Genomic DNA, 24,730 nt, shown 5'->3' with positions numbered 1-24,730 from the left:
ATGAAGTTTAATAAATTGTATGCTTGCATGTTTCTTCTTTTCCTTCTAAATATAATTTTAGAAAATAAACAAATTGTATGTGAAAGTCATGATACAGATAGTACCACTAAGGATCAATCTAGTAATGAAGATGCTAAGGGAATAGATGAAGCATCAAATGATGGATCTTCTAAAGAAAATGCTGAACAAGTTGAAGAAAATACAAATGTTAATAAAAAAGAAAGAAAAAAGGTTGAAGATAATATACCAGAAATAGAAGAAAGTGAAAAACCATTAGATAATATTGAGAACCACGAATATCAAACAGAAGTTACAAGATTAATGGATATAATTGTCAATTCGTTATATACACATAAAGAAGTTTTTTTAAGAGAGTTAATATCAAATGCAGCAGATGCTTTAGAAAAGATAAGGTTTTTATCGTTATCTGATGAAAGCATATTAGGAGAAGAAAAAAAATTAGAAATAAGAATTTCAGCTAACAAAGAAAAAAATATTTTATCAATAACAGATACAGGTATAGGTATGACAAAAGATGATTTAATTAATAATCTAGGTACTATTGCAAAATCAGGAACTTCTAATTTTTTAGAAGCTATATCAAAGAGTGGTGGTGATATGAGCTTGATTGGCCAATTTGGTGTTGGATTTTATTCTGCTTTTTTAGTTGCAGATAAGGTTATAGTATATACAAAAAATAATAATGATGATCAATATATATGGGAGTCAACAGCAGATGCCAAATTTTCTATATACAAAGATCCTCGAGGATCTACCTTAAAAAGAGGTACTAGAATTTCTTTACATCTAAAAGATGATGCAACTAATTTATTGAATGATAAAAAGATTATTGATCTAATCTCAAAGTATAGTCAATTTATTCAATTCCCTATTTATTTACTACACGAGAAAGTTTACACAGAAGAAGTACTAGCTGATATTGCTAAAGAAATGGAAAATGATCCCAATTACGATAGTGTTAAAATAGAAGAAACCGATGATCCCAATAAAAAAACAAGAACTGTTGAAAAAAGAGTTAAAGAATGGACGTTAATGAATGAACAAAAACCTATTTGGTTAAGATCACCAAAAGAATTAAAAGATGAAGATTATAAGCAGTTTTTTAGTGTCTTGTCTGGATTTAATGATGAACCATTATATCATATACATTTTTCTGCAGAAGGAGAAATTGAATTTAAATGTTTAATATATATTCCTTCTAAAGCACCATCTGTTAATGATCAATTATTCACTAAACAAACTTCGGTCAAATTATATGTAAGGAGAGTGTTAGTTGCTGATGAATTTGTAGAATTTTTACCAAGGTATATGAGCTTCGTAAAAGGAGTAGTAGACAGTGATGACTTACCACTTAACGTTTCTAGGGAACAGTTGCAACAAAATAAAGTTTTAAAAGCTATATCAAAAAGAATTGTCAGAAAGATATTAGATACATTTCGTAAATTGTATACTGATGGTAAGAAATATAAAGAAAGTTTAAGAGCTGAATTAGAAAAAGAAACAGATAAAGAAAAACAAAAGGAAATCCAAAAAAAAATTAATGAACCAAGTACATACAAATTAATATATAAAGAATATAGAAGATATTTAAAAAGTGGTTGCTATGAAGACGATATGAACAGATCAAAAATTGCAAAATTACTATTATTTAAAACTATGCTATACCCCAAAAGTATTTCATTAGATACTTATGTTGAAAATATGAAACCAGATCAAAAATTTATCTATTATGCATCAGGAGAATCATATGATTATTTATCAAAGATTCCACAATTGCAAATTTTCAAAAAAAAAAATATTGATGTTCTTTTTCTTACTGAATCTGTTGATGAATCTTGTATACAAAGAGTACAGGAATATGATGGAAAAAAATTTAAATCAATTCAAAAGGGGGAAATTAATTTTGAATTAACAGAAGAAGAAAAAAAAAAAGAAGAGCAAATGAAAAAAATGTATAAGGCTTTGATTGATGTAATATCTGATACTTTAAGAAATCAAATCTTTAAAGTAGAAATTTCAAGGAGATTAGTTGATGCACCATGTGCTGTTGTATCAACAGAATGGGGATTATCAGGGCAAATGGAAAAATTAATGAAAATAAATGTATCTAATTCTGATCAAATAAAAGCTATGAGTGGCCAAAAAATTTTAGAAATTAATCCTGATCATCCAATTATGATTGACCTATTAAAAAGATCTGTATCAGACCCTAAAGATCCTGAATTAACTCAAAGTATAAGAATTATTTACCAATCAGCTAAGTTGGCTTCAGGTTTTGATTTAGAAGATACAGCAGATTTAGCTCAAATTGTATATGACCATATTAATCATAAATTGGGAGTTGACAATAATTTAAAGATTGACGATTTAGATCCTTCTTTATTTGAAACAAAAAAAATTGATGAAGATGGAGACAATCAAAAAGATGAAGAAGAAATAAATATAGATGATGAAATACAAAAACAAGATACAAACGAACCTAATGATCAAAAAGACTATGATTTAGAAAAAAATGAAGACGAACTAGAGAATTTGCATAGTGCAAATGAAGAATTATAATTTATTGTAGTCAAAAAAAAAAAAAAAAATTAGAAAATAATTAAATATCAAAATGAAAGGATTATATAAGAATATATAATTAAATATTTAAAATAAATAATCAAGAAATTAAAATAAAAAAAATATTCAAACTTCTTATGTAGCAAGTTAAATTTGCTAAATAAAAGAGTTTTTTGCAATTAAACAAAAAAAGAATGAAATTTTTTTTTTTCTTTTTTTTTTTTTATCCTTATACTTTTTTATGCATACTTAAACATGTGGCGCTTCATTTTTTTTTTTAATTTATATTTTAAATAAAAAATATTTATTTTTATGTATGCTCATAAAAACACAAATCTAATATTTTTAGATAAAAAAAAGTTGTATATACATTTATTAGAAAAATAATTTAAAATGAATATAATTGAATAATATTTATAAAAATTTAATAAAACAAGAATGAGGAAAGTTTGCCATGTTCTATTTTATTAATAAAATATTGTTTTACATTTTTAAGGTGCATTTAAAATTCTTATAAAAATAAAAAAGGAACTTTTTGTATAAAAATTCTAAAGCATCATAAGGAAAAGCATATTTTATATTAATATTTATATGTTCAAATTACCGAAAATTGATTTATATTTTATATATGCTTTCAAATTTGGATAAAAGGAAAAATTATTTATCTTTAATATCTATTAAGTATAAAATTACTTTATAGAATAAGTTATAATACATATCGAAATACTGCTTTTATTTGTTCACAAGTAATATAGATAAATTTTTTAATTAATATATATATATGTGTGCATAAGAAAAATAAATTTAAATTTTATTATCTGAAATCTTTATATTTTTACAAGTTTACCATTATATCTCAATTCATTTTATTTATTGAATGGAGATGTATTGTTTATTATTAAATTTTTAGAGTATACATTTTTTTTCACTTTTACTTTTTTAAAAAAAGTGATAAAAAAAAAGATTTTTAAATGAAGTTAACAGAATTTTTTTTTTTTCTATTAATTTTTTATTTTTAAAAATAAAACTTTGTATCTTTTAGTTAACAATTTTAAAACATGATGAAAAATGAAAACGGCGATGCTTAAATTTTATTATTTTTAAATTTAAAAATGATAAAATAAAGTAATGAGCGTCAAAAATGAGTAGTTTTCAATCTGATAAAAAAAGAAAAATTATTTATACTTCTTAAGTATTATTCTTTTTTTGTTTATTTTTATTTTATAAGGTATATACAAAATATATTATTTTCTTTAAATAGATATAATTAATATTAGTACCCCATTTTATTAAGTATATATATTTGTACTACTCATAAGTATATGTATATGCTATATTTTATTTCCTCAAATATTTCTATCTACAAAAAAATATATTTTGTTTTATTAAGCATTTATATTGTTTGATCTTACACATTTTTTATTTAAATTATATTATATATTCATATTTTAACTATATTTACATTTTTTATCATAATAAAACTAAAACTTTATATATGTTTTCACATTACTCCTGTAAAGAATACTTAAGAAAAAAAAAAAGTCTCATTTATATGCATAAATGTAGCTAATATTTTCCCTTTATCTTTTTAGTTTAAAATTATTATTATCTCTATGTTTCTTCTCTTTAAAAGTAAGAAGTTTTATTATAATTCTATAATATTCTTTTTTCTGACTTTTAACGTTTTTAAATGTGCAACCATCACATGCCTCAAATTTTAAAGTAAAAAAAAAAAAAAAGGAAAAAAGGAAAAAAGGAAAAAAGGAAAAAAGAAAAAAAGAAAATAAAACAAAAACAAAAAATTAAAAAGAAAAAAGAAAAAAGAAAAAAAACAAAAAACAAAAAAAAAAAGTTATTGTAGCATATATGCTTTCTTAATTATCATTAGAATTGAAACTTTTTCAAAAGTTAAGAAGTACGAAAAGAAAGAAATATTAAGGAGTCCATCATACTTTAAGAACAAAAATTTGTAAAAAAAAAAATTAATAAATAAATAAATAAATAAATAAATTTGTAATACAAACAAAATATAAAAATATATTTTTAAGCTAATTTCATTCATTATAAAATTTAATTTAAATAAAAAAATAAAGAGAAAAAAACAAGGATAAACAAATTTTCCTTAACAAATAGTTTTTAAATAATAATGAACTATATGTATATGTAAGAATATATTTTTTATTTTCTTAGTAAATTAAAATATTTTTATTTAAAAATAAAACTATATATGATTATATAATAAAAAATCATTATACATTTTTTTATTCACTTTAACTAAAATACTATAATTATTAGAAAAATGAAAAGTAACTTATTAAATAATTCTTTTTTCAATAATGATAAGTATAAAAATAAGTATACAAATTATATGATACCTAAAAAAAAAATTTATAATTTAATAATAAGAGGAGCTATATCAGTAATAAGCATACTAACCATTTTAATTTTTGTAAAATATAATAATAATAATAATAATAATACTATTAATTTCTCGATGACAATTAATGAAGATACAAATGAATTATTTAATTCATTAGGTTTTCCACTAAACAGTAAAGAATTAATTTACAGTAGATTAGAAAAATGGGGTTTTAATTTATCTGATATTGCTGAAGAAGAAATAAACAAAAATTATAAAGAAGAAGATTTAAAAAAATATAAATATTCTAAGAATACTTATAAAGGAATCTTATTTTCTTATTATGAAAACGAGAAAAAAAGTGAGATAGAAAAAAATATGCTCTTATATAAATATTTAGAAATTTTAGAAAAAAAAGAAATAAGTACTTTTTATGATTTTTTAAATAATTTTATGATATTACAAGATTTAAATTGTTTACCAGTCAACTACAAAGGTATATATGTAAATGATAAACTATTTGTTCCAAATCATTTAAATCAAGTTAAAAAAACTGATATAAATTTAAGAACTACACTGATAAATGAACAGCCTTTTTTATATTTAACTCATCATGGAGGAAAAAAAAAAAATTCCATTCACAATATTTGCAAATTTTCAAGAGATGGATATTTCCTAGGATCAGTACTCTTACCATTTGAAGATGAAGGAAAGATTTTTAATTGTATAAGCATAAGAGGATTATTACTTTATGAAAATTACTTGTATGTTACCGATTCATTTAAGAATAATTCCAAAATATTTCAATTTTCAGATAGCTTAATTGAATTTTCGAATAGAAGAGAGTATATTTCAACTTTTATAAAACATGATGAAAAAGAAAATCCTTTAATGATTCACCCGTATGGAATAAAAAGGAAAGACGAATACTTTTATGTCAGTTCACAAAATACAGGAACCGTTTTGCGATTTCACATTAGTAATGGAAAATTAGGTGAACCACTTAAATCAAAAAAAAGTAATTCAGATGGGTTAGTTATAAAATTACATAAAAATGAAGAAATACGAGGTATCGATTTTGATAACTACGGAAAATGTTATGTTGCCAATAAACAATCCGGAGTTCAAGTTTACGATGAAGATTTTAATTTAATAAAAGTTATTCCAATTTTATCTCCTATTTCTGTTCTTTATGACAGTAGAAATAGCCATATAATGGTTGGAAGCTCAAAATCTCACGATATAAAAGAATATGATATACATAATTATGAACTCATTAAGACTATTAAACATCCATTATTGAGACATGTTGCAGGGATTAGTATATATGGTGATTCTATTTTTGTTGTTTCGCAAAAAAAAAATAAGCTACTTGAATTTTCATTATCAACTAGTTTATTAAAAAATATCATTGTAGATGATTTAAGTGATATAGGAGAACGTGTTATAACTTCCCCAGCATAAAAAAGATAGAAAAAATTATATTATAACAAATTCATATATGCATATATATTTTTCTTTTTAAAGGTTTTTTTCGTTTCGGATATTCTTTTATTTTTTTTGTTATTGTCTACTTTTTTATATAAATTTCATTTAATTTTATATAACAATTTTATTTTATAAATATAACTTTTCATTAATTTAATTATAACTATTTACTCATTTAATACCTTTTATAGTTTTTAGAATTAAAATAAAATATAATAAAATAAGAACTTTCCTAAGTATAAGAAATTTCCTGTGAATTACAGTAATAAGTATATATTGTTTTTATAATAATTTTTAATATATAATCTTTGTACTTTTCTTGTTTAGATATTAAAAAGAAAAATTAAAAATATTCATTAAAAATATTAACTAGATAATCATTTAACAATTATTTTATTCTTAAAAGGGCATAAAGTATTATTTTTGATACAATAATCTAAAAAATTAAAAAGTAAAATGTTCATATAATCAAAAAAAATAAAATAAAAAAGAAAACACACTAATATATATATACGTATATATATTATGAAAATTATTTTATATGATCAGTAAGAGAAAAAAGAAATCATTTATTATATAGTAAAAAATATATATATTAAAATTTCGAAAGAAGTATTAGTAAAAAAAAAAAGATGAAAAAAAAAAAAAATAGATACAATTTGTGTAATAAATAATTGTATTATTAACGTTGATTTGAGTTTTTTTTTTTTTTGTTAAAATTTTTTAAATAGAACGATAATATGAATTTTTTAATAATTATTTTTTTTTTTTTTAAATATATATTTTGTAAATCTTTAAATAGGATGTTTAGAATTAGTTATATAAATTCAATTGTATCAATAAAAAAAAATAATTACAAATTTATAAAAAGGATATTAAAAAATCTTTGTTTTGTTAATGAAAATAATAATATAAAAAATTTTTATAGAATCAAGGAAAGTGGATTTCATTCTGATAAATCACCACCTTATTTATTAAAATTTGAAAATTCGAATGATATATTAGCATATACAGATAAAATAGATAATGATTGTTTAAATCAAATTAAAAATTTAGCTAAACTAAAAATTATAAAAGGTCATGTTGCTATATTACCTGATGTCCACCTTGGTAAAGGCATAATAATTGGCTCTGTATTTTTGACAAAAGATTTTATTATACCTAATGGAGTAGGTGTTGATATAGGTTGTGGAATTTTATGTGTAAAAATTAATAATTTAAAAAAAAAAGATCTGAATGATAAAATTATAAATAATATATATAACAAAATAAAAAAAAATATTCCTTTAAGTTTTGATTGCCACGATAAAGAAGTATTTGATTCTAAAACTGTATTTACTAATTTAATAAATAAATATGCTAGTAATAATATAAAAGATATAATTAAACTTAAACATTTCAAGCAGTTGGGGACATTAGGAGGAGGAAACCATTTCATTGAAATTGTATATGATGCAACCTATTCAAAACAGAAAAATAAAATGAAAAAGTCTTTGGATAATAATATATTTAACAACATTTATAACGATGATATAAAAATTTCTTCTGATATAAATTATAATGATGTGCCTATTAATATTTCTGATGAACAAGAGTATGGTGATTCAGATATATATATTATGATTCACTCTGGTAGTAGAAATATAGGTAAAACAACAGCAGAGTTTTATGATATTTTAGCTAGTGAAGAAAGTAATATGAAAAGAAATGACTTGGCTTATCTTGATTTAAGAAAAGAAAATGGAAAAAATTATCTAAAAGATATGAAATTATGTTTAGAATATGCAAAATATAATCGAATATATATGATGAAAACAATCGAAAAAATTATATATGAAGAAGTAAAATGTACCTTGAACTGGGAAAATGCTATAAATATTCATCACAATTTTTGTAATTATGAAATGGTGTCATATATTGATAACAACGAAATAAAAAATGATTATATGTATGTTACTAGAAAGGGATCAACATCCTCTAAAAAAGATGAATTTGGTATAATTCCAGGAAATATGAAAGTTGGTTCTTATATAGTAAAAGGAAAAGGAAATAAATTATCTTATAATTCTTGTTCACATGGTTGTGGCAGATTATTAAGTAGAACAAAAGCAAAACAAATTATTAATCAAAATGATTTTGTTAATATTATGAAAGGAGTAAAATGCGATACAAATAAAAAAATTAGAGATGAAGCACCTCAAGCATATAAGAATCTAAATGAAGTCTTAAAAAACCAAGATTCTCTTATATATATAATTAAAAAATTGTTGCCAATAATTAATATTAAAGGATATTAAAACTTTATATATATTATCTTTTAATTTTATTAAATACCTTCTATTTTTCTCAGAAATGAAATTTTTTTTTTTTATTTGTATCTATTTCTACTGAATTCTAAAATTTTTTTTTATTTTTCTCGTGTTTTTTAAGATTCATATTTTGTACATTTGTTTTTTCTTTCCTAAATAGATTTATATTATACTTTTTCTCTTTTCCTTTTTTTCTTTTTCTTTTTCTTTTTTTCTTTTTTTTTTTTCTTTATTTTTTTCTTTTTTTTTTTTTTTTTTTTTTTTTTTTTTTTTTTTTTTTTTTTTTTTTTTTTTTTTTTTTTTTTTTTTTTTTTTTTTTTTCTTTTTTTTTTTTTTTTTTTTTTTTTTTTTTTTTTTTTTTTTTTTTTTTTTTTTTTTTCTTTTTTTTTTTTTTTTTTTTTTTTTTTTTTCTTTTTTTTTTTTTTTTTTTTTTTTTTTTCTTCTTTTTNCTAAATTCAATTTATAATTTTTATAATTTCATTTTTTATAATTTTTTTAGCTTTTATCTCTATTTTATTTTAATAATATACATATATATAGATATTTCTTCTTTTTTTCTTCTTTTTTTTTGAATTTTTTTTTGCAGATCATTTAAATTAATAGTTTTATTTGTAAAAATAGGGCTCTTCTAAACTACGAAAAAAAATAAAATATCCATAGTAAAATTGTTTGAATAGTTGTATATATATACAACTCAAATTAATAATATATAAAATTTTATTGAATAATTATCTAAAAAGGAACATAATTCTAATAAAAGAACATCACCCGCAAAGATTATTGGATAAGAAATATTCTACTAATAGGTTATAATATATTCGTGTTGTTTTAATTGTTGCATTATTTTGATTAAATTACGAGAAAATAATTTATGTTTATATATATTAAAAATAATTTTTTTCTATGATATAAAATAATATAAAAAAATAATAAAAAATAATAAAAATGTAAATTTTTATACATATTTTAATTGTAGAAAAGATTTAAATCTGCCATTAAGTGATAAAAAAAAAAAAAAAATTGAGTTGTAAAACCCAAATTTTATTCTTGAAAAATATAAAGATATTAAAAAAAAATAAACCTCATAGTTATTACTTATTTATATATATTTATTTTAGAAATCAAGGAGAAAATATTTAAAAAAAAATGAGTTAGACTTTTTTTTTTTTTTTTTTATAAGACATTTGTTAAGTTTTAAAAAAGAAAAAATGTTAGAAAACATTCCAGATATTATTTTATACTTCATAAGAGATGTAGAGATATATTTGTGTATTTTTATTTTATTAAACTTATTTACTTCTAGAAGGATTAATAAGTTGACGAAATCGAATTTTCTTCAAGATGACAAATTATTAGATAAATTGTCAAAAAACTTTTACATTAGTGAAGTAAAAGTGTATTTTAATCCGTTTAAATATATTCTAAAAAGTTTATTATATCATATCTGTTATTTCATAACAATTTTATATTTAATTTATATATTTAGATTTTACGTATGTTACAAAAAATTTATATATGATTATATACTCTCCTTTTTTAGTTTTTTAAAAATTTATCCTTTAATTTTAAATGAGTTTGATTACTATTCAAATAATTATGGAATTAATTTATCTTTTATTTTGATATTTATTTTTGGAAATTTTTCTTTTTTTTTATTTTATAAAATTATATGCTTTTTGAAGAGAAGGAAAAAATATATAAAGGTGAAGAGGGCGAATGTATTGAATTATTGTTTAGAATTAGCAAAAGCAAATTTTAAAGAATATTTGAAGACAAGAAAAAAAAAGAAAGATACTATATTTAAGTTTACTTTAAATAAAACTAATGGTTATTACTTCAAAAATAATGATAAAAATTATGAAAGGAGTAGTAAGAATATAAAGAAAGAACAAAATGATAATAAAAGAATTACAAAAACAGGGAGAAGGAACATATTTAGTTATATATTTAAAATATTTTTAATAAATAAGCATGTGTTTCCTGATGAAAAATTATTATACGATAACTCTATTAATAATAAGGAAAATTTAGTAAATAAAAAAAGAAAATTACCTTTTAACATATTGAAGTCACTATTTCATTATATTAGAAAGAAAAAAGATATAGAAAAAATTAATAACAATGAAAATAATTTAGAAAATAAGAGAAATACATCATATAAAGGCAAAGTAAATAATTTAAATAGTAATAGTATAAATGAAAAACAAAAAAATTTAAGTGAAAATAAAAATATTAATACTAGTAAAAATATACACGGAATTAATGAAGAAAAAACAACCTCTAAATGTGACTCTAGCCATTTATATAATAATACAGAAATGGAAAAAAAAGAAATTGAAGATTCATATTTTAATGATATAAGTTTATATGAACCAAAGTTAAGTTATTGTAACTTTTACTTGTGTAATTCTCAATATCAAATTAAAAGCTTAACTGATATACTAATATTGTATTTACCTATTTATTTTCTTTTTAAAAACAAAATGTTTGTTAAAACATCCTTTACTTTAATGTTATATATTCTGAATTTTATAATATGGAATTTTATAAAGCTTGTATCAATGATAAAACCTTCTTTATTTGTTTTTTATTATATATTTAATGAGCATATTTCTCAAATATTAAGCGAAAATTTAAGTGATTATGAGAAAAAAATGATGTTACATTTTTTTTATGGATTTTTTTTTTGTTCTCTAAAATATTTAAAAAAAAATATTGATATAGAATTTAAATTAATAAAAATTGAAGATATGAATAATTTTCACAAAATAATCAACGACTGCTTAAATAAAGCTTCTAAGTTAAAGTCTCAAGAAATCATTAAAAATTATGAACGCATGAAAACTTTTCCATTATTCTTTGATTTAAAAAACAAAAAAATATATATTGATAAAAGCATACTTAAAACTAACAAGGAAATAGAAGGATTGAAACAAAAACAAAAATTAAAAAATGAACAAAATTGTTTGCAAAGCTTATGTGAAATAGCTAATTTTTGTGATGAAGATACTTTTAGAGAATTATTAAAAAAAATTAAAAATATTATATTGAATGAATTACCTGAAAAATTAGCAGATAATTTATCTCAAAAAATATCAGATGAAATATATGAAAAGATGCTAAATAAAGGGTCATTGCCTTTAAATAAAGATAATAAGAGCTGTATATGCTCATCATTGAAAAAAAATATATTATTTGAAATTATTGAAGGAACAAAAAGTAATGAATTAAAAGATACATATAATAATGACAATGATGAAATGACTCAAAAAGTAGACAAATTAAATAACGAAATTAATAAATAGATACATAGATGAAAACACTAAATCAACAAAATTACTTAAGATGACATATCTTAAATTGTAAAATGTTTTAAACATATAAAAAAAAAAAATTTTATTAATTCACCAAAAAAAATATCTATTCATAAAGAGGTAATTCTTATAGTGTATACATTAATTTTTAAAGATCTAAAATAATAAAATTTTTAAAAAAATATAAATTTTTATTTTATTTTATAAAAATTCATATATTTCACTAATAAACCTTCAAACATATAAATATAATAGAACCCTTTTACTGAGTATATTCTTTATTTTTGTTTTATTTACCGAACTTTTATTTATGCCTTTAAATTTTTTTAGAAATTTTTTTAATCTTTATAGAACTACTTTAATTTACATTTGAGTAGTTTTTTTTCTTTTTTTTTATAATTAAAACAATCCAGTGTCACTTTTTTTTTTATTATTTTCATACATTTAAAATGGATGTCTATTCCATTCTTGATTATCCTTTTTTTTATTTAAAAATTTAAAAGGATTTTTCTCAGGTACATATTTATATTTATAATTTTCATATAAATCTGAATGTGTGTAATATACGGGTAGTAACTCGTTTTTATCATCTGTAACGGCAGTTTGTTTTTTTAACCAATTATCAAAAATATGCACCCCTTCATCCCAATCATATTTATATTTAAATTTATGTTTTTCTTTCCCATTTTTCTTTTTATATTTATCATTAATTGAATAAAATTTTTTGAAATCTTCATCAAAGTTATAAACATCATCAAAAATTCCTACTCCTATATATACATTACCGGCAGGTCCTAAAATAACATAATCTTTATTGTTTTCAATTTTTTTTAAATTTTCTTTAGTCTTTAGTAGTAATTTGCATAAATTCAAAGAATATGCTATGTAATCAGCTGATTCCTTGTAAAAAGGACTTGTGTGAAAATAATTATATTCACTAAATGCAAAAAAGAAAATCTTCACGGGTAAATAAGAACCTGGTCTCATAACTAACTTCAAAGCACAGTATCCATCAATAGAATTATTCATACCATCTGGATAAAACCATAGCTGTAAAGAATCAAACCCACCTAAATTGAATATTTCCGATTTAATTGGCTGGCCTAATCTTTTAGTATACTGTTTGCATAACATAGGTATGAAATTTATTGGCCAAACAAAATTCATACCTACTGATATATTAGAAGGATATGTTTCTGCTGAACCTATGAATTGTACATCAAAATAGTTATTAGGCACTTTCTCTAAATTACCATATCCTGTATTATAATTCGTTCTTTGATAATAATTATTGGAATAGTAATTTTCACTTAACTTTTCTTGATCAATTGAGTCAAGAAAATCTTTTACTGTGTCATCATAATATTTCCAATTCCCTCTTTTAATGTCATTTTCAACTTTTAAATTCCATCTCTTTTTCTGTTTAATTCCACTATCTTTTTTTTTTTGTTCTTCTCTTTTACGTCCGGTTCTTAAATGTATATTAGATGGGTTTATATAACTTGGGAATTCAGAATCAAATTCATTCTTTTCATCTAACTCTTTTAAATTTTCTCCATGATTCAAATAAATATATCCAGGATAATTTCTATCAAACAATACTTCTCCTAATGTAGAGTTCATACAATAATGCTTCCCTACTTTTTTATATTTCTCTATTTTTTCCTCTTTTGTCAAATATTTTTTTATGTCATCTTCTATTTCTTTTTTATTATTTTGTTCAATTCGATTTTCTTTTTCTTCTTCTAATATACAATGCACTTCCTTTTCAAAGTCATTCCATTTATCTTTTTTATTTTCTATATTATCTTTTTTTTGCTCTACATATTCTTTTGCTTTCAATCCTTTCAATTTTTCTATTTCATTGTCTTTTTCTTCTTTTTGATTCATCTGAGCCTTTTCATTATCATTAATATTTTTTTTATTATTATTTGATTTAATAAATTCATTATAATCAGAATTAGTAAATTCAGTAGCAATCTGAGGTTTTATTTTTATTTTTCTACTATCTGCAAAACCTTGAAAATCTTTTCCATCAATCATTAAAAGAGGTAATCCTTCATATACAGAAATATTATTTATATCTACTATTTCTTCTTCATTATCCTTTAATTCTTCTTCTGATACTTTCGATCTATTGTAATCATTTAATTTTTTATATAACTCAGGACATATTTCTTTTAAATTTTCTACTTTTTCTAATTCAAGACATTCATAATTATCTTTTTCTTTTTTTTTATTACCATCATCAGAAAATAAATCTTTAAATTGTTTTGGGTTAAAAAAATTACTTGTTGCAAAAATTATTACATTTTTTTTTTTTTTATCCACATCATTTTTTTTTATTAAATATTTCTTATTCTTTCTAATATTCTTTTCATTTAAATTGTAAATAAACAATTTTATAGTAGTATACTTTGCATTATTAATTTTATAAGTTTTTTTGGTATCTTTCAATAAATTACATATAGGATTAATACTTTTATTTTTATTCATTAAAATACATAAATTATTTTTTAAAGCCAAATAGATTATTATGATTATAAATGAAAAAATATAAAGCATTATTAAAATATGTATTATATTATTTATTTGGAATAATTATACTTTCATCATTTTTCCATAAGACTCTTTTCGAATTTTTCATATTTAATTTATTTAAATAAATGTGCTTATATAATTTTTTACATGAAATATTTTGAATTTTAATGATTCTATTTTTTTTTTTTTCAATTTCCTTTTTTTTTTTTTTATTTTATTTTATAAATTATAATTTTTTCTTAAGAATTTTTTTAATTAAAAATCTTGAAAAAAATTTATATTTTTGTTTTTCTTTTTTTTAATGGTACATTATGTCATATCAAAGAAAACTGAATTAACATATGCTAAAAATTAGAATCAAAAATGAAGAATAACTTTACAACTTTAAAAAATAAAAATGAACAAAAAAGTTTATTTGTTTATAATAACAAATATAAGAAAAAAAAATTATTGTCTAAACGAAAAGTATATAAAATAAAATGGCATTAAATGGAAATTATGTAAAAAAAATTTTCTTATTTTTTCTTCTTAGAAAGTTCAATTTCTTTATTTCTTTCATTGAGATCTTTTATAATGCTTGCGACTTTACTTGGTCTAAAGAAAAAAAATAAAAATTAAAATAAAAAAAAGTATAAAATAAAATATAAAAAAAAAATAAAAAAAATTGAATAAAATAAATTTAATCATATATAAAATTTAGAATAAATGTGTATAATACATTTCTTTTGTATATATATTTATTATAGCGATTCATTTACGAAACAAAAAAAAAAAAAAACCAAAGATTATATTAAAATTAAAAATAAAAAAATTTTTTTTTTACCTTCCATATATTAATTTATATTTTAAAACTTCGACGGCCCCTTCACTGAGTGTATTATCTTTTAAAACATATTTTCCTAAAGTAAAGCAAACTAAAGTTTTTTCGATTTTTCTCGCTTTTGAAAAATATGCAGCCATATTTGCAGCATATTTTATATCATCATCAACTTTTATATCACTTAAATTTATATCCGATGTAATCATCTTCCCGTTAATTTTTTTATTTCTCAAAATAACGTGACCTCCTGGATGTTCATGCACATGAAACCATAAATCATTAAATTTCAGAATATGAGTTGAAATTTTTTCATTTTGTTTGCTATTTTTTCCTATTATCAAAAAAGGAGATGATATATCGGTTTCATTAATTCTGATTAGTAGAGATCCTTTATAAATATTTTCAGGAGATTTAATAGTGTTTGGTTTAATATTTAATATTTTATTTTGTAACATTTCTTCTTTTTGTTTTTTTTCATGAAGTTTTTTCATATATTTCTTTCTATTATCTTCTAATGAATTGAATTTTAATTCATTTTCTATTAACTTTAAAGCATCGAACGTTTTTTTATCTATCCAGTCATTCATCTTCGATGTAGTATGATTAAAAACATTTAATTTATCTATGTGATCATGTAATAAATGTACCTTGTCACATATTTCTTTATTATTTTTATATTGATTAAGCATTTCTTCATATAATGGCAGCTTTTTTCTAATAAAATCTTTGCAATATTTTAAAGAGGTAAAAAAATTATTTACAGAAAATACATTAGAGTAATAATAGTATACCATTTCTATAACTGTTTCAAACTGTATTTCCTTATCACATATTTTGTTATCATCATCTGTTTGAATTTTATCGTTTTCAGAGTTCACTGTTTTAGTCTTTGAATTTTCTTTTATCATACCCTCATTTTTTTCAATAATTTCATTATTACTTTCTATTTTATTCATGCCATTTTCTTTTGTCATAATAGAATATTTTGGTGTACCCTCTTGTGAATTTTTTTCGGGAGAGCTGGTAATAATATAATTTTTCTTTTTTGTTTTTATAAATTTCAAAGGAGAATATATATTTAATTTATAATCATAATGAGGGTAAAAAATAAAATTGCTATTTTTTTCTTTTAAATTTAAAAATCTTGTCCATTTAATATATGCTTTGTTAAAAAAGTCTAGTAGTAGACTTTGGTCAATTTGAGAAAATGTGAAATCAGAAGATATATTTAAATAATCACAAAATTTCAACAGAATATTAAAGCTCAATCCTTCATAAATGTCTTTTAAAGAAGAAATAAAAATTTGATCTTTTCTTGCCTTAAAATTATTAAGAAAAGACGAGAAAAATTCATAATGACTTGGCATTGCTTTACATTCATTTTTTGGTGGGAATACATAAATATGTCCTTCTTTAAAAGATTTATCTATTGCTTTTTCAGTTATATAATTATAAGGAGAAACTAAAATTTCATTGGTGGCTTTATTAATAACAAAAGAAATGCAAGAATTATGATGCAAATCAAATAATAATGTTACTTTTCTGTTATCTTCAGAGTTACATAAAATATCTACAATATCAATATCTTCTTCACTTTTCCTTTTTAATATAAAATCAATACATAATATTCTTATAAAAGATTTTTTCATATATATATTGGAAATAATTGAGTATTTCAAAACAGGATTCAATTTTTGCACATAATCATCTTCTATAAATCTATTAAATAATTTTTTTATTTTTAAACCAAGAGATATAACCGGATTATTGTTATCATAACATAAATATAAATAATACTCCTTTTCCTTTTTAGTTAGATGAAAAACTATAGTTTTCTCATCTACCTGAGTTATATGTTCTACAATAGAATCCTGTAATAAAACGTTTAATTCAATTGATAATAAATAAAGGGTAGTATAATCTAATTGTTGATACCATCCTTCCTCATTTTTAATATTTTTTATTTTATGATTAAAACAGTTTTTGGAATTTTTAATTTCATTAGCTTTTTTTTCTAAAATTTTAATATAGGAATCATTGTTTTTATCATATTTCGTATATTTAAATATAGTATCATTTTCTGTGTAATTATTTAATTGACTAAACTTTTTTTTAATTAAAAAGAACCCTTTTTTTACAGAATAATTATACTTATTTTTGAATGATAAAAAATGAAAATTTTTTCGTTGTAATTGGACTATCTCACTAAAAATAAACCATTTATTCATTGCACATGATAAGAATAATATAGTAAACAATTTATAAATTCTTCGAATCATTAAAATAATATTTAAAAATGATATTTAATCATAACAAAATTTTTTAAATAATATAATTATTCATGAAATCTTAAAACACATTGAAATAATAGTGAAGAATATAAATATTTAAAGAAAAAACAAAATATATTCATAAATAAAATTTCTATGAATACTACAAAAAATTGAAAACATCAAAAATAGTTAAAATAATCAAATATTTTTAGATAAAATTATAGAAAAAAGAAAGTATAAACTTTTAAAAAAAAAAAATTTTTAAGGAACAATAAATTATAAATATAGAAGATTTTAACACAAAAATTGAAATATCTAAAATTTGGATAAATAATTGAAAAAATGTAAAATATAAATAATATGAAGTTCAAACGATATGAAAAAGTAAAACAAAAATAGGATATGAAGAAAAAATAATGAAAAAAATAAAAAAATATTTATATAAAACTAATATCTTCAAATATGTACAAAAAATGTTTATACTTTAAAAAATTAAGAGGAAGCAAACTTCGAAAGTAATAATGTTAAATCAAGAATTGTTAATAATATGGGTAAATAAAGTTATTAAGAATTATAAAATGTATATATACATATAAATTGATTAGTATTACAACTATAAACAAAATTTACGAAAAATAAAAAATGAGAGACTCGTACAAATATACATTATATATAAGGATATATTTTAACACTATTCTTTATTATAAGAATTAAATAGATTTATTTGGTTTTAATCAATTAATCTTCCTTATGTATTGTAATTTTATAAATATGATTATATTTTTTTATTATTTTTAAATAGAAAAAAAAAAGAAAAAAAGAAAGGAATATATGAAAGAAATAAACGGCAAATAATATTTAATGAATAAAAAATATATGTATCTAATTTCTTTATAATAGAATTTTATATTTTTGTTCAAGAGGTACACTATTTACAACACATTTCCCATCATAGGACAAAGACGCAAATATCCATGCATCTGTTTTACTCCATATACCTTGATGAACTGATTCTTCATGATCCTTATATGTTTTTATTAGATTATAATTTGTTTCTTTATTTTGTAAATTTAAATTATTAGGAAATTCAATTTTATGTAATTTAACTGTATTATCAGTACTCGTAGTTAGTAGTAATTCATCATGAAAATTATTAAAATTAACAGAAGTAATCCAATGAGAATGGATATTAATTGTTAGAAAAGAATCTTTTAAAAATCTTAAATCCCACAATTTTATATAACCATCACTTGATGCTGTTATAATAACATTAGGTATATTAGAATTAAAATCAATTGCTGATAATTTTGCTTTATGATTAGTATATGCAGAAAATATTTGCTTATTACTTTTAATATCATAACCATATATATTTATATCACTTATTACTGTTAAAATATTTTGATGATGAGGATCAAATATCCCAGAGGTTAATTGCATGCTGACATTTTTAGATTGTATAAAATGGATATCTTTATTATTTTTTTTAAATATACTATAACTACACTTATCTATTATAGCTATTTTGCTAAATTCTTCTTCATAATCATCAATTGCGATTTTTTTGATACTAATGTATTTCCTATCACTCTTTAATTCATGAACCTTTTTTAATGGTACTTTTTTTTGCTTACTCAATATATTTTTTATATTTCTATTTTTTTTTATGATATTTGTTTTTAATTCATTCTCTTTTTTTTCATTATCTTCATTACATTTCTTTTTATATTGATTTGTTTCATCATTTAAAATTTCATTTGATTTTTCTATGTCATTTTGCTCCCCTTTTAAGTTATCTTTTATTTCCATTTCTTCTATATTTCCCTCTTCTTCCTTTACTATATCTTTTATTTTTGTATAATTTTCTTCTTCTTTTTCCTCTATTGTGTCTATATCTCCTAACCATAATGAGCATAAATTCTCCATTTCATTCGCACTACTATAAGAATCATATGTGCAATATCCTGAAGTGCATAAAAGAATTTTTTTCTTTTTCTCCTTTTTTTGGTACATATCTAAACAAATCATTTGTTCTATTTCTCCTTTATAATCAAATATTTGAACGTTTTTGACACAAAAATCTTGGTCATTATATTCGATTAAATGAATTTCATTATCACTAAATGGATTATTAGAACTTAATAAAAAATAATGCAAATTATATGCTTCATTTAATAAGCTACTATTTACATTACTTAAACATTTTGATTTAAAAGGTAAATAGTATGTATTTTTTGAACATTTATTAGAATACATTATGATTATTCTTTTTATTGTTATTTTTTAATAATTATATATATAATTATACTTTTATATATATACATAAAATTTATTACTAGTTTCATAAGAATTGAAACAAAACAATCTCAGGTACGTACTAAATAATTTAAGTAAACATAGTTTATATAAAATATCTTCTATCATAAATTGTTCAATCATTTATCATTTATACTAAAATAAATTGCTTTTAGTTTATTATAAATATATATATATTATTTATTACATATAAAGAAAAAGTGATTAATTCTTTATTTAACTATCATTATTAAAAACATTTCATTTACTGTAAACATATATTTGTTTTCTCAATTTTTATTATTTTTTCTTATTTTATTTTTCTCATATTCAATTGAAAACTATAATTTATAATCTTATACAAATATAAAATATTTTTAAAAAAAATGTACTTCAATTTTTTTTTTTTTTTTTTGAAATTTAACTTTTTTCTTTTTTTTTTTTTTTTGAAATTATTATTATATATAAGAAACATATTCATATGACAAATTAAAAAAATAAAAAAAAACTAAAATAAAATAAAATAGTAATTGTAACTGGAATATAAATATATAAAAAGAAAAAAAAATTAATAGATACACATATTAATAGGAAGGAAAATATGAGCCTATATTAAAAATGAAAATTATATAGAAAAATAATAGAGTAAAATTTTACATAAAAATTTCATACTTTTTTATTTTACGAAATTTCTTCATTTTTCATAAAAATTATTCCATTTTTTTTGCAAAGTAGAAAGATCATCCACAGGCTCATATTTTTTAGACAAAATTTTATTAACTTTTTTTTTTCTTTTTTTTGAATTTCTTCCAATTTTACTGCTACCATTAGATTCATCTTTTTCATTTATGTATGCTTTTATGAATTCTGTTTCTACTTGTTCAGCTGATTTTATTAAATTTTCTTTATCATAATTTATTTTTGGTGGTTTATTTGCAGTCATCAACTCTATTAAACTTTTTGCACTTTTATTCTCAGACATTTTATTTTCTTCTATCTGTTTGTTCTGATTATCTAAAATAGAGTGAAGCTTTTTACTTAACTCCTCATTCATTAGAGAAATTCTATTACTATTAGTGCTTTCTGCATTATTTAAAAACATTTTTTCATATATTTTTAAAGTATCTTCTTTTTTCTTGACATCGTGGGTATCATCAAATGTTTCCAGTAATTTATCAGAATTTATAAAATGGTTCAATTCTTCGTTTTCTTCTTTTGGATCATCATTCAAAATATCATTTTGATTAAAAATAGAAAAAAAACTCTCCTCATTATCTTCATCATATTCTTCTTCTTTTTGTTCTTTTTCATTATCCTTTAAAGAAATATTAGATTTTGAATCAATTTTATTTTCAAAAAACTTTATTTTCTCTTTTAAAATTTGAACAAAATTACTTAATTCTTTTTTTGTATTAGACATTCTCATAAGTAAATTTTTGTCATTACTTTTATTTTCCATTTCATTGTTCATATTTTTTAATATATTTTCATAGTTTTTACAAATCAATAAACATTCCTCACTTGTAAAATTGTCAGAATAAAGATTTAAATATTTATTTATCAAGGTAAACAATTTTACATTAAAAATTTTTAAATTAGAATAAGAACTTAAGATAATAGATAGACCTTGCTTAGTTAGCATATTCATACTTTGAAATATTTGAATAGATAAAAAATAAAATAGGATTTCTGACTTTATTCGTAATTTAGAGTAACTATAACAAATTAAACTTAAGCTTTGAGCCGATAAGTTTATTTTTTCTTTAATAATATAAGAAGATAATAAAACAAAAAATTTTGTATTTCTTATTTTTAATTTAGCAAATGAATATGCAATGGTAGACAGTGTTTGTTCATTCAATTCTTTATTCTCTATTCTTTTACATGACATTTTAATAAAAACATCAACAAATATGGGATTGTTAATATTAAACACGGAAAATGAATAAATCAATTGAGAAAAATGTTGAGAATCTAATGATATATAATTATTTTCATCTGAAAAGTATGAAATAATAAAATCAAATAACTTTTTAGAATAAAATTTAATGTAAGCGAAAGAATGAGCAGCTGTACAAAGTAGAAAAGCATTATTAGAATTTAATGATTTTTTTTCAAAAATGTGATAATTTAAAATTTCATTTAAAAAATTATAAATATTTTTATTTTTCATTCTTTTTTTACAAAAAGCATTAGTAATTAATATAACTTCTAAAAGGTTGAATTGTTTATTTAAATTTTTTACTGCTTCAATAAATTTTTCCCATATAACTTTTTTATTTTCATTTCTATAGTTTAATTTCGAGAAAGAATTAATAATGTTTGTTAAAGATTTTGTATCAAACTCATTAATTCGTTCAACTATTTCATCGGCCATATCATCTATTATAATTTTATCTTTTATTTTTAATTTGTAAAAAGCATTAATAACACTTGATATATGATTATGTTGAAAATGTGGGATTTTATGAGGTATTTCTTCACATATTCTATTAAATAAATTTTTGTCAATATAATTGAAATGAGAATATGCGTTTAATATTAAGGAGATGTCTTGTGGAACTCCTTTATGTAATTTACTCGGTATATATTTAGCAAATGTTTCTAATAATTTTTCATTTTTATGATTAAATTTTCTCATTGTATTTAATATTAAGGAAATTTCTTTAGTACTCATACTATTAGCTATAACAATAGCTCTCTGAGCATATCTATCTAATAAGTCTTCATCATTTATATTAAAATAAAACAAGCGATTACATAGCATAGCTAATTTTTTTGCTTTACATGATTCAGGTAAATATAATTCTCCTTTACATAAGTTATCAAAGTGCATTTTCTCTTCATATTTATCAGGATTCTTAATTTTTTTTTCTATATCTAATGGTTTTTTTCTTGGTTGTTCCTTTAGCCCTCTCCTTTTGTTTTTCATATATCTCACATTATATTCAAAAATGGGCTTCTTCCTAATTATAATATTTCCATTTTTTATAATATTCTTAAAACTATTAAAAATCATTACTTTTTTAGCATTTTTTTCTTTTAAAATTTACTTGTATTGAAGAATCAAACAATTTTATGTAAAATTTTCCTGTTTAATAAATAATTACATACTCTTTCCAATAAATTTTTTTTTAATAATTATCAGATATTTTAATCATCTATTATTTAATAAAGAGTTTTATAAAATAATTTTTAATAAATAATTTTTTAATTTTGTTTACGTATATCAACACATTTGCATTCCTTAGTTATATACATAATTTTTTTATAATGTAGAATATTTTTTATATATAGAGATATTTTATTATTTCTTATAAAATTTTAAAATATCCAAAAAATCAAAAAATATGAATATTTAAAAAAATAAAAAAAATTATTAAATTTATTATTTTTAAATTAAATGAAGTATTTCTTTTGCTAAAATATGAGTATATTTACATTTAAAATTTTTATGCATTATTTAATTTTAAATTATTAATTTTTATGTGAGTTATATTTACATATCTCTTTCTTCTTTGTATTATTAATTATTTTATTTTATTTTCTTATAATTTTATCTTATAGTTTTTTATATTTTATTTAATTATTATATACACTTCTACATTAAACTATTATTTTGTTTCACTTATAATTTTTATACTTATTTTTTAAACTTCATTATGTTATTCTATACTTCTTTTTCCATTTATTCTATATTATCGTCTTTATTTTTATTTAATATAAGCAAAATTAATACAATATATATATGACTATACTGTTTTATTCTAAGCAAAATTGTAATAACAATAATTTTAAACAACTTTTTTTATCTCCATATGACAGTAACACCTTAATGGTAAATTGCTCATTTATATAATTGATAAAATATAAATTTTATCAATTTTATTTATATATTATGAAATTAATAAAATTTTTATCATGTAGAAAGCAAAACTAATAAATTACTCCAAGAAAAAAAAAAAATTACTTATAAAAAAGTTAAGATTAATATTAAAACACCATTATTCCTCATAATTCCGTTTTAATGATAATTTGTAATATATCAAATATATATTTTTTTTTTTTTTTTTATAAATCATTCTTAAAATATATAATATGAACTTAATTACTTTTCTGATTTTTTTTTTTTTCATTAAATATTAAGGATTTTAAATATAATTTTTACTAAGAAATATTTTACATACAAGAAATGTAAAAAGGGGGAAAAAAAAAAAAAATTAATCTATAATAGAAGGATAGGATAATATATATATATAAAAATGAACGCATATGCAAATATTATTAACAAAAAAGACAATATATATAATTATTAATGTTATATTTTAAGATCAAAATAAAAAATATTTTATGTATCTAATAGTACATATAATAATAACCATAGTTATATAAAAATGGTATCTATATTATATGGAAATTAAAATAATAATTTTTTATGATCTATTATAAAAATGTTCTTTCATTTTTATCTTTATTATTTTTATTATTTATTAATTTTAATTTTAAATATATTTTTTCTTTTTTTTTTTAATAAATATTATTATTTCTGCAATTTGTTATTTACTATATATAATATATATATACATCTATAAGATTATGTATAAACAAAAAAGCATATTAAATAAAAACAAAAACAATTTGTAAACAATTAAGCAGAATTAATTCATATAATATATTTATACTAATGATCTTGTTAATATAAAACAATGTATCAAAAATTTTATGTTCTATTTTACAGAGTTAATTATATT

The 24,730-nt window shown here is 19.6% G+C and overlaps 8 protein-coding genes and 1 non-coding gene across 9 annotated transcripts; 5 read left to right on the top strand and 4 right to left on the bottom strand.

Moving 5' to 3' along the window:
- On the top strand, positions 1 to 2,580 carry GRP94 (endoplasmin, putative; the record flags this gene model as incomplete). The annotated part of the gene is made up of 1 exon (XM_028679453.1): positions 1 to 2,580. The coding sequence occupies one exon, from the start codon at positions 1 to 3 to the stop codon at positions 2,578 to 2,580; it is 2,580 nt and encodes an 859-aa protein (XP_028535165.1).
- Positions 2,581 to 3,633: 1,053 nt separating this feature from the next.
- On the top strand, positions 3,634 to 3,746 carry PRELSG_1437800. Its single transcript, XR_003699300.1, has one exon. It is a non-coding gene; the product is annotated as a small nucleolar RNA snoR15 (small nucleolar RNA).
- A 1,133-nt stretch (positions 3,747 to 4,879) lies between these two features.
- On the top strand, positions 4,880 to 6,403 carry PRELSG_1437700 (conserved Plasmodium protein, unknown function; the record flags this gene model as incomplete). Its single annotated transcript, XM_028679452.1, has 1 exon — positions 4,880 to 6,403. The coding sequence occupies one exon, from the start codon at positions 4,880 to 4,882 to the stop codon at positions 6,401 to 6,403; it is 1,524 nt and encodes a 507-aa protein (XP_028535164.1).
- Positions 6,404 to 7,167: 764 nt separating this feature from the next.
- Positions 7,168 to 8,724, top strand: PRELSG_1437600 (conserved protein, unknown function; the record flags this gene model as incomplete). The annotated part of the gene is made up of 1 exon (XM_028679451.1): positions 7,168 to 8,724. The coding sequence occupies one exon, from the start codon at positions 7,168 to 7,170 to the stop codon at positions 8,722 to 8,724; it is 1,557 nt and encodes a 518-aa protein (XP_028535163.1).
- Positions 8,725 to 9,944: 1,220 nt separating this feature from the next.
- Positions 9,945 to 12,041, top strand: PRELSG_1437500 (conserved Plasmodium protein, unknown function; the record flags this gene model as incomplete). The annotated part of the gene is made up of 1 exon (XM_028679450.1): positions 9,945 to 12,041. The coding sequence occupies one exon, from the start codon at positions 9,945 to 9,947 to the stop codon at positions 12,039 to 12,041; it is 2,097 nt and encodes a 698-aa protein (XP_028535162.1).
- Positions 12,042 to 12,494: 453 nt separating this feature from the next.
- Positions 12,495 to 14,615, bottom strand: PRELSG_1437400 (conserved Plasmodium protein, unknown function; the record flags this gene model as incomplete). Its single annotated transcript, XM_028679449.1, has 1 exon — positions 12,495 to 14,615. One exon carries the CDS (start codon positions 14,613 to 14,615, stop codon positions 12,495 to 12,497), a length of 2,121 nt encoding a protein of 706 aa, XP_028535161.1.
- Positions 14,616 to 15,106: 491 nt separating this feature from the next.
- On the bottom strand, positions 15,107 to 17,690 carry PRELSG_1437300 (FbpA domain protein, putative; the record flags this gene model as incomplete). The annotated part of the gene is made up of 2 exons (XM_028679448.1): positions 15,107 to 15,185; positions 15,415 to 17,690. The coding sequence occupies 2 exons, from the start codon at positions 17,688 to 17,690 to the stop codon at positions 15,107 to 15,109; spliced, it is 2,355 nt and encodes a 784-aa protein (XP_028535160.1).
- An 885-nt stretch (positions 17,691 to 18,575) lies between these two features.
- Positions 18,576 to 19,940, bottom strand: PRELSG_1437200 (conserved Plasmodium protein, unknown function; the record flags this gene model as incomplete). The annotated part of the gene is made up of 1 exon (XM_028679447.1): positions 18,576 to 19,940. One exon carries the CDS (start codon positions 19,938 to 19,940, stop codon positions 18,576 to 18,578), a length of 1,365 nt encoding a protein of 454 aa, XP_028535159.1.
- Positions 19,941 to 20,673: 733 nt separating this feature from the next.
- On the bottom strand, positions 20,674 to 22,998 carry PRELSG_1437100 (conserved Plasmodium protein, unknown function; the record flags this gene model as incomplete). Its single annotated transcript, XM_028679446.1, has 1 exon — positions 20,674 to 22,998. The coding sequence occupies one exon, from the start codon at positions 22,996 to 22,998 to the stop codon at positions 20,674 to 20,676; it is 2,325 nt and encodes a 774-aa protein (XP_028535158.1).
- Between the last annotated feature and the right edge of the window lie 1,732 nt (positions 22,999 to 24,730).

This window comes from Plasmodium relictum, assembly GCF_900005765.1.
Source record: "Plasmodium relictum strain SGS1 genome assembly, chromosome: 14".
In the NCBI taxonomy this organism is placed as follows: Eukaryota; Apicomplexa; class Aconoidasida; order Haemosporida; family Plasmodiidae; genus Plasmodium; species Plasmodium relictum.
This window is presented reverse-complemented; position numbering and strand designations above follow the sequence as displayed.